The sequence below is a fragment of the Nipponia nippon genome, unplaced genomic scaffold (assembly GCF_047370975.1).
Source record: "Nipponia nippon isolate SJK-2023a ecotype South Korea unplaced genomic scaffold, ASM4737097v1 scaffold_14, whole genome shotgun sequence".
NCBI classification, from domain to species: Eukaryota; Metazoa; Chordata; class Aves; order Pelecaniformes; family Threskiornithidae; genus Nipponia; species Nipponia nippon.
Genome location: NW_028262330.1, coordinates 5,517,232 through 5,527,034, shown reverse-complemented (window position 1 = coordinate 5,527,034; position 9,803 = coordinate 5,517,232). Strand labels below are relative to the sequence as shown.

General features: G+C 62.0%; 1 protein-coding gene across 1 annotated transcript; it reads left to right on the top strand.

The window, feature by feature from the left end:
- Positions 1-201: 201 nt before the first annotated feature.
- NPTX1 (neuronal pentraxin 1) lies at positions 202-4,128 on the top strand. Its single transcript, XM_087750778.1, has 5 exons — positions 202-732; positions 891-1,098; positions 1,454-1,698; positions 1,786-1,965; positions 2,109-4,128. Exons 1-5 carry the CDS (start codon positions 262-264, stop codon positions 2,328-2,330), a joined length of 1,326 nt encoding a protein of 441 aa, XP_087606904.1. The 5' UTR covers positions 202-261; the 3' UTR covers positions 2,331-4,128.
- The last annotated feature ends 5,675 nt before the right edge of the window (positions 4,129-9,803 follow it).

The following is a 9,803-nucleotide window of genomic DNA, read 5'->3' as shown; positions in this document are numbered from 1 at the left end:
GCACACACCCGCGCCCCCCCCCAGCCGCTCGCTGTGCACCCTCCCCCGCCGCGCGCTCTCCTCACACACGCGCCCCCCCCCCCGCACACACTCACCCCCGCACACTCACGCTCCCCCCCCCCCATCGCGCGGCCGGGATTCCACGCGCCGTGACGTCAGGGCGCGCGGCCCCGCCCGGGCGCTATAAGAGGGGCCGCGTGCCGCAGTGGGCCCGGCGGAGAGCGGCGGAGCCGGCCCCAGCCCGGCCGAGGCAGCGCAGCCATGGCCGCGGGGCCCCCGGGCAGCGGCAGCGGCAGCCGCCCGCTCCTCCTCCTCCTCCCCCTGCTGCTGCTCTGCCTGCGCGGCCGCGGGCAGGGCTTCGGGCAGACGCGCTTCATCTGCACCTCGGTGCCGCTGGACGGGGACATGTGCGCTGCCTCCGCGCCCGGTACCGGCTCGGCCGAGGAGCTGAAAAGCACGGTCCTGCAGCTGAGGGAAACGGTGCTGCAACAGAAGGAGACCATCATGAACCAGAAGGAGACCATCCGTGAGCTGACGGCCAAGCTGGGTCGCTGCGAGAGTCAGAGCGTGCTGGAGGCGCTGCCCGGCGAGGGCAAGGGCGGCGGGGCCGGCAGGAAGGGCGGCTTCTCCAAGAACACCATGGGCGACCTGTCGCGGGCGCCGGCGGCCGAGACCCTCAGCCAGCTGGGACAGACGCTGCAGTCCCTGAAGACCAGGCTGGAGAACCTGGAGGTACGGGCTCCGTCCCGCCGGCGGGGCAGGGCGCTCCCCGCCGCCCCGCAGCCGCCCCGCAGCCGCCGCCCGGAGCGGAGCGGGGCGCGGGAGCCCGCCCGGGGACGGCGGCGGGGGGTCGGGCGGTAACAGCCCGCTCCTGTGCTCGCCCCTTGCAGCAGTTCAGCAGGATGAACTCCTCCAGCCAGACCAACAACCTGAAGGACATCTTGCAGAACAAAATCGACGACCTGGAGAAGCAGGTGCTGTCCCGGGTGAACAGCCTGGAGGAGGGCAAGTTCAACCCCAAGAACGAGTCCGAGGAACGCGGCAAGATCGAGAGCACCCTCACTTCGCTGCACCAGCGCATCAGCGACCTGGAGAAAGGTACCGGGTGCTCCCGGAGCCCCCCGCGTCCCCTCCGCGGACCGAGCGGGATGCTGAGCCGCTCCCTCCGGGTGCCTGCGGGCGGTTCTGCCGAGCCTGGCTTGTTTTCCACCCTTGGAGCGGTCTCTTTCCCCCAGCTTTAGCCAGACGGTGCCCACGGGCTCCACGGCCGGAGCCGGGGATGCTCCGGGCACTGCCCCGTGCTGGGGATTAGGGAGCCGTGCAGCGCCGGAGGGATTTGCTCCTCGCTGCCGTCTCAAGGCCCGTTACATAACGGGGTGGGGAGGGGGGGGACCCCCAAAGCGGGCAGAGAGTGGGGGTCCGGCCGGAGCCCACCGCACCTCCACCCCCACAGGCCAGAAAGACAACCGGCCCCCGGACAGGTTCCAGCTCACCTTCCCGCTGCGCACCAACTACATGTACGCCAAGGTGAAGAAGAGCCTGCCCGAGATGTACGCCTTCAGCGTCTGCATGTGGATGAAGTCCAACGCCTCCCCCGGCATGGGCACCCCCTTTTCCTACGCCGTGCCCGGGCAGGCTAACGAGCTGGTGCTCATCGAGTGGGGCAACAACCCCATGGAGATCCTCATCAACGACAAGGTACGGCCCCAGGGAGCGGGGAGGGTGCCCGGCAGGGGGGCACCATGGGGGACCCCCGTACCCACCACCCTGACCCACCACCCGCAGGTGGCCAAACTGCCCTTTGTCATCAACGACGGCAAGTGGCACCACATCTGCGTCACCTGGACCACGCGGGACGGCGTGTGGGAAGCCTACCAGGACGGCACGCAGACCGGCAGCGGCGAGAACCTGGCACCCTACCACCCCATCAAGCCCCAGGGGGTCCTGGTCCTGGGCCAGGAGCAGGTAAGGGCTCGGGGGAGGGGGGGCAGGCATGGGGGTCCCTGCCCTGCTGGGTCAACCCCAAGGGGATGGACGGGGCCGGGTGCTCCCGCAGTGGGATGGAGCAGCCCGGCCGTGCACCCCCTGTGACAGTGGCTCCTCCGCAGGACACGCTGGGTGGCGGGTTCGATGCCACGCAGGCCTTCGTGGGGGAGCTGGCCCACTTCAACGTGTGGGACAGGAAGCTGAGCCCCGGGGAGGTGTACAGCCTGGCCACCTGCAGCACCCGGGCGCTCGCGGGCAACGTCATCGCCTGGGCCGAGGCCAACATCGACATCTACGGCGGGGCCACCAAGTGGACTTTCGAGGCCTGTCGCCAGCTCAACTAGGGCCACGGACAAGCGAAAGAAACCTCCTCATCGGGTTTTGGGTTTTGTTTTTTGTGGGTTTTTTTGTTTGGTTTTTTTTTTTTTTTTACCCCCCCTCCTTTTTTCTTTTGCGCAAAACCAACCGAGAATGAAGCCACCCGTCTTGTCCCGAGGAGCGGGGATGCCCCGGCAGCGGGATCGCCTGCCCCCGGAGCCCCACGACCCTCCGGTTTCTGTCTTGCCAACGTCCTTCAACGCCTGCGTGCCTTGGCCTGGCGCGGCTGCGCCCCGTCCCGCCGCCCCCCTTCCCAGGCTCGGCCCCCGCTCCGCCGCCGCCTCCCCCCACCGGGGCGGCCCTGCTTTCCCCGGGCCCTGGCACCTTACAAGGCTGCAGGGTCTGGACCGGAGCCCCCCCTCGGGGCTCCTCTCCCTCCAGCCTGAAGCCCCCCTGGGAGGGTGCTGCCCCCAGAGCCGGGGGGGTTGCAACATCTCCCCCTCCCCAGCTGTGCTCCCTCCTGGGGCTGTGGCAGCGGCTGGGGGTCCCAGAAGGGGGTGACCCCCCCTTCCCATCCCACTGCCCCCTTCCCCGGCCCGCCCCGCTCCCCAGCACCACAGCCATAGCCCCGGGCTGCGGCAGGCACCGGGGTGGGACCCCCCAGCGGCCCCGCTCCCCGACCTGCCGCACTCAGGTACGTCCCCCCCGGCCCCGCCGCCTGCAGCCCCCCGAGGCCTCCTACGCGCCGTAGCTGGTGAAAAATAGCCTTTACCGTCCCCTGGAAGTTTAGCTACCACTGAAAAGTCTGAAGCCTTTCTGCTTTTGATAATACACTATGTTGTTTCTCTTACTGTAAAGGGAAGTTTATTACCGTCAAAAAAAGTATTTTTATGAAGATAAAAAAAAAAATACAGAATTAAGCCGTGCTCCCTGAGAAAAAAAGTACTTTGTGATTCTGCAGGAAAAAGAGATAAAGAAGTGTATTTTGAAATAATAGATGCATTTTGTATGGTTTCCTTTTCTAAACTCCTGGTTTGTACTACAGATTGCAGAACTCGCCCCCCAGCCCGCCCCACTGCCCCCCCGAGGGCTGCCCTGGGTGGCAGCGGAGGAGGCAGAGAATTCACACAGGGCTCCAGAGCCTCCCCGACCAACTCCAAAGATGCGGCAAAGCGACGCGCAGAGCGGAGGGGCCCCGCGGCCGCCCCCGGCCAGGAGCACAGAGCTGGCCCAGCCACCGCCGCTTCAGGGAACCAGCACCCAGCAGCACAGGCGGGAGCAGCGCAGCCAGCGACGCACACCCCCCCGGATCGAGATACCTTCATACCAACTGTGGCTCAGGGCAGCGTATTTTAAACTGTGCTCTTTTTAAGGAGAAAAAAAAAAAAAAAGCCACCAAAACATCATGAGTTAATTTAAGTTCCTTCTAAGAACCTGTTCACATCAGCAAAGCAACAAGCACAACCTGCTGAGAAGAACAAGACCACTGAAAAGGTTTAACCTCCAGTCCCAGGTGCGTCAGATTTGCCAAAAAAAAAAAAAAGGGTGTGATGTCAACACAATGTATATAGTGTATAGTAGGGGAGCGAATAAATGTATCTTGATTTGTCATTATTTTGCTAACCAAAGCTGTACATTTTTCCTATTCCTTGCTCTCTGTCTCCTTTGGGTTTTGAATGGGTTACGATATACTACGCATCCAGTCCGCATCAGCAGTTCTGAAAATGCACTGTTTCTACTGATACTCATGCTTTTTCCATTTTATTGCTGAGATTACATGAATTGTTGACTTTATTTTTACACAATAAAGAGTGAAGAAAGACACTGGGTTCTCTTAAATGTGTCTGTTCCCTAAGCTGCCAGTGCTCGGGAGCCAATCTTTCTGCACAGGAAGGTTTTGCCTGCCTAAAGCAGGCATTTCTGCCCCGTTCTCAGGCCCCCCGAGCCTCGGCCGTACCTGCCAGGCTCTCTCCTTCTCCTGTAACATCAGAGCACATCTTTCCGTGGTTTATGCAACGCCATCATACACGTTGATTTTTTTTTTTTTTCCCCAAGACGCAGGCTGGCAGCTCAGCTCCCTCTGGCTGCCTCTGCCGGGCTGGCGATGGCAGGGACAGTGACACCCCGCAGCCCACAGTGCCCGATGCCCGGCAGCTCCCTGCAGCAAACGTTCCCGGTGCAGGCACCGCTGACAAACCCCGCAGGACTGCGCAGCTCCCGCTCCCTCCCTGCAGGCAGGAGCTGCGCTTGGGGCATTTTGCTCATCCTTTGGGGAGCCAGGCTGGGCTCTAAACGTGGTTCCTGGAAGGCATCGCTGCAGAGGGCAAATCTGAGCGCAGGGGTGACGCCAGGGCACGTGGCTGGGAGGGCGGCGTGGCCAGAGGCCACGGGCGCGGGGACTTGGCAGCGGAGGATGGCGTGCGCAGGGCTGCGCATCACGGGGCGCCTTGCGCTGTTCCTGAGTAATTGCTACAAATTCCCACTTGTTACGCATCTGCTGCAGAACAGGCTTGCCAGATAAATTGCTTTTAGCATCAAAGTAGGAAAACTACTGTGTACGCCTTAAAACCAGCCAGAAACAATTCCCGTGCACACACGCACCTGTAACTCCCCCCATCCCATCGCAGCTGGGAATGGGAGCGGTATGGGTCCAGTTCAGTACTGCTGCCTTGGGCACCGCGCAGCCCTTGGTGGCACCAGCGCTCCCCTTCCTCCGTAAGAGCAAGGACGCGGTGACACAGCCCGGAGGGTCGCGGCTGGCAAAACTCAGCAGAGCCCTCGCTGCTGCCGTGCTTGTGACCAGCGAGTCTCAGCTCCCGGGGGCTGGCGAGGGCCACGGCGAGGGTCCCGCAGCCGCCTGTGCTGCGTCTTTGTCTGCAGCCTCTGCTAACGGCATCCCCGACGGGTCACCCGCCACCTCCCGCATCTGCAGCTGCCAGAGGACAGCCACCCCAGGGCCCCTCGCCTTCACCCAGCGCCTGCCACCCTAATAAAGCCTGTTTTCCTTCGGAGGGTTTGCTCCTGTGACTGTTCCAGGTCCTTTTCAGGATGTCTCAAGTCATAACCATCGTAATACAGGCAACAGCGTCCAGGGTGAGGGAGAGAGGGAGGGTGCCCCGAGCCAAACTGCAGGTCTGAGGACCCAGCATGTTTTCCCATGTCGCCAGCCACAGACAGAAGCAGATGCAGAATTACAAGCACTGGGTACCCTTGTCAGGGGACAGGTAGCATCAGGAATCCTCCCGGGGCAAGAGGTAAAATGATACATCAAAACTGTTTTAGGGCAATTTACTGAGCCCCACAGGGGACAGGCTGAGAGCGTAACATGCCACTCATCAGTCACTCTTGCAGGTGATTAGAGGGAAGGCACAGATGGGCTGCCAAGGGAGCCTCAGCCACGGCTCGTAGGTGGGCAGGATGGGGAGCAACACAGGCACAGGAATTAAAGCAGGGGCGCGATGCCAGAGGACACAGAAGGGGTGTTGAAGAGAATGGTGCAACCAAGAGTTTCCCCCTCCCCGATTCCCCAGATCCCCCTCAGATGTAGAAGTGATTTAGATCATCACCTTGACAGCCTTACAAAGGCATCAACATCGCAGAGATCCAGGCAGAAACCCCCCACCACGCGCACCCCCCTTCCCCAGGCAGCTCTCCTCCTCCCCAGCCCTCCGAGCAGAGCTCAGCCCTCTCTGCCAATGCAGATACCATCCCCTTCCCCCCCGCCCCTGAAAACCAGCTGCTCCAAGGACAGGCTGCTTGCTTTCGTGTCACTGGGAACAGCCTACATCTTTGCAAGGGGAATGCTATTTTTACCCAGGGAATGGGTGGCAGCTCCTGTATTGTTCTCAGCCACCGCCAGCCCACCCCAGCTCCGAGCGGGGCCCTGCCCGCGGGGACAGCGTCTTCTCCGCTACACTCAGCCATCCCAGGTGCCAAGATAAAACTCCAGCGCCCACCCGCTACCGCAGGAGAGGGAAATGATACCCTCAGCTGGAGGCTTGTGCTGCGCTACAATTTAAACTGCAATAAAAAAATTACACTAACAGGCATATTGGGTTTTTTTTTCTGCTGGTAGCTGGAAAACATTGCAGCGATTAAAGCAGGAATGTCTCGCTCCCCGAGGCGGCGGCATGGCAGGGGCAGAGCGGGTGGGAGGCTGCGGGATGGGGGTGACGGTTGAGGGGGCTGGCGCTGGAGGAGCTGAGGCTTCTGCATCAAGAGAGGGGTAACAAACCTCCCGGTGCATCACCTCCCCAGGGCTGCGAGGGGACCCTTGATCTGCCCCTCAGCCCCACAAAAACTCGTGGGTGTTGACCCCCCCCGTGCCTGCCCTCATGCGTACAGCCATTTCGGGCAGCGAGAAGAGGGGCAGAGCAGCCGTGGGGCCATCCCTGCCCATCCCTGTCCGGGGCAGCTCAGCACACAGCAGCAGCTCCAGGCCTGCGACCCGCGCGTCCCAGCGCTGCCGCTGCTGCAGCAATGCCAGCTCCCGCGGCAGGCAGGGAGGGAGGACGCTGCAAGAGGAGATGAGCAGCACAGGCCCATCAATAAGATGCACTAATCCTGACACCTCACCCTGCAACCAGAAACTGCTGCTTTGGGCTGAAAGCTATTTAGTGGCACCAGGCACCCGCTCTGCCTCAGTGATGCTGGTGACAGCTAGCATCCCCTGCAAGCGCAGGGATAAGGGAGAGTGTTACCCACACCAGCGCCGAGTGCACTAAATCCAGGAGGCTTTTAGAGCAGCGGAGCAGATGGAGATCTTGGGCTGCGTGAGGACAGGCCCCACGACTCGGGAGATGGCTCAGAAATATTGGCGGGGGCGAGGGAGAGTTCTTAAGGGCAGGATACAGCTGGGATTTACAGCTCTGATCCAACTTCTCGCTGGCGACTCACATGGAAGGGAACCCACTCTCGCATGCAGGCGTTTTGCACCCCGTTGCCCATCCCTTTCTCTCCACTCCTCGGGCACAGGTCAGCTCCACCAAGGGCTTTCAAGAGGTGAGAGGAGGTGATGGGCCAGATGCAAAATTAAATCGGCTGCATTTTATAGCAAAACAACCATGAAAAAACAGAGAGACAGCATGTCCCGAGACGGCCTCTCCCGCATCCCAGCCCTGCACCGAGGGCCCGGGGGCACGCACCGCCCCGGAGGGCAAGGGCCGCCCGCAAGCGCAGCTGCCTGCAGCACTGGCTCCAGAAACATCCCAGAGCATCATTATTATGCAGTGCCAAAGGCGTGTGAGGCACTTAATAACATGCAGTTAGATTAATTAGTAGCGAGTGTGTCATGCTGTATGCCTGACCTGCGCCGGCGTGCCAGGACCACACAGCTCCGTGAGACCCGGATTAAATATGCATAAGACACGGAGCAAGGAGCCCGCGTGGGGCAGACAGAGCCCCCAGGAGCAGCACGGGGGGCTCAGCTCCGAGCCCGGGCAAGGCTGTGGCAGGGAAATGACAGAAATGTTGGCACATGCCTAGAGAAACACTCTTTGTCTTCATTTCACAAAAATTGGGAGTGATGGGAGGGGGGAAGAGGGGTATACAGGCTGAAGCATCCTCCCCAGCACGGCTCCTGGATGGGGTTTGGAGCACTAGCATCATCCTTCCCAGTGCCAGGGAGCCCTGCAGCGCTGGGGGCTCAGGCAGCAGCTCCAACCTGCAGGTAAACACCCCAGGCAACGAGCATGGGGCTGGGAGCTGAGCTGGCGCTGAGCACCGCTGCGGCTGCTCGCAGAGGCTCCCTGCTGCGGTGGGGGCTGCCGAACGCCGGGCTGGGCTCCCCCGGGGACGCGGCTCCAAGCGAGCGACTCGCGGGCTGTGCAGAGAGGCATGGGAGGAGGAAGAGCGCGGGGAGGCAGGCAGCCAGACGCTGCGCTTCAGGGCACCGAGCAGGGCTGGGAGGATTTTCCGACTTGGGGAGAGAAAGCATCAGTCTCCCCTGCCCCAGGGCCCCCTGCAGCGACAGGCGAGGAAGAGGAGCAGGGCCATGGAGCTGCAGGGCACCCAGGGCTGTGGGTGCCGTGGCTGAGCCATGCCACTGCTGCGGGAGCATGGGGACCGGCTGGGTCACTGCAGGCGGCTGGACACAACCCTAGGCACAAAGTCAAGGCCAACAGACCATTCCGGTCACAGGCGTGAGTCATGGCTGGTGACAGCATGTCCCTCAAATGTCGCTCAGGAGCCTTTGCTGGCAGAGCACCGTCTCCCCACACCTCCGCGGCATGGCTGCGGCACTGCCCGGGCATCCTTTCCGGGCACAGCTGAGGAAGGGGCTTCCACAAGCTCTTCCTCCCCTCCAGGGAAACCCAACCAGACCTGGCCAGGGCCCCGCTGAAGCGGAGCCAGAGGTGCCCTGGCTGGTGCCCATGGGCAGGCACAGAGCACAGCCCCAGCCCATCCTTCCTGCACCACGGGGCTGGAGGAACGCAAAATCTGTTCAGCACAGTGAGACAAGCCTCTGGCCAGACATCAGCTTTTTCCAGAACCTCACAGAGACTGTTCCTACAGCAGAAGTAATGAATCTGTAACATGAAAAATCTCCCCTAAGACAACAGCTCTGAGACTTCCCGAGTGAGCCAGCCACAGCTCCCGGCACAGCCACGGCAGCTCGGACCTCAGCCAGGCTGCAAAACTTCCCCAAGGTCTCCAAACATTCGGGCTCCGAGCTCCTGCTGATCTCTGCGCTGCCGTAGCCATGGCCGGTACAACCCAAATGGGGATCTTGCACCAAACACCCCGGCTCGACATCCGCCCCAACGGGACAGCCCAGGACAGCCCTTCCCCAGTATGAAGCTGCCTTAGCCCAAATGGCACTGGAAGAGCAAACGCCATTTCGCACCGCTCAGCCCCAGTTAAATTAAGAGCAGCAGCAGCCTGGAGCAGCGGGTGTCTGATGAGCATCAGCCCCTTTGCAGCCTCCTCGCAGTGAAACGGGGTCAGTGGAGGCAAGGGAGAAGCAGGAGCTCGCTCTGCTCCCCGGGCCCTGGGGGTCCGGCGGGGCTTGCAGCAGGAGAGTCGATGGAAAAGGCTCCCTTTGGTAACCCAGATTCTACAGTTCAATTAGGCTCTTGATGGCTGCAGGATTTATTCAAACCCATGAGGTGTTGAAGGGCCTTGGTGAGGGGCAGAGAGCCCTGCAGAGGTCCTGCAGCACCTCTGCAGGCCATGGACCCCACGGCAGCTTTGGACACATCAGCCCAGAGCACTTCTACGGGATGCACCAGCTGGCCCCACGGCACAGCCCCCCAGCCCCCCGCATCTCGCCCGCTCCACTGCGCCAGCACCCCCCTTAAACCAGAGCCCCCTCGGTCACAAGGGCAGCGAAAAGCCCCGGTGCTGCCACTTTTCATCTTTGCAAGGCCCAGCAGAGCCTCCTCCAGCAACGCAGGGGCGAGGCGCTGCCAAGCACAGACCCTGGCAGGGTGCAGCCACGGGAGGGGACGCGTGGGGAGGCTTTGCTGCACGAGCATCACGATGTCCCATGTGCTGGCACG

Bases quoted from the DNA above. Each gene is read 5' to 3' on its own strand.
- NPTX1 (XM_087750778.1), top strand. From the start codon at position 262: ATGGCCGCGGGGCCCCCGGGCAGCGGCAGCGGCAGCCGCCCGCTCCTC. The intron at 1,699-1,785 runs GTACGGCCCCAG...CACCACCCGCAG, and splicing joins AGATCCTCATCAACGACAAG to GTGGCCAAACTGCCCTTTGT. The intron at 1,966-2,108 runs GTAAGGGCTCGG...GCTCCTCCGCAG, and splicing joins TGGTCCTGGGCCAGGAGCAG to GACACGCTGGGTGGCGGGTT.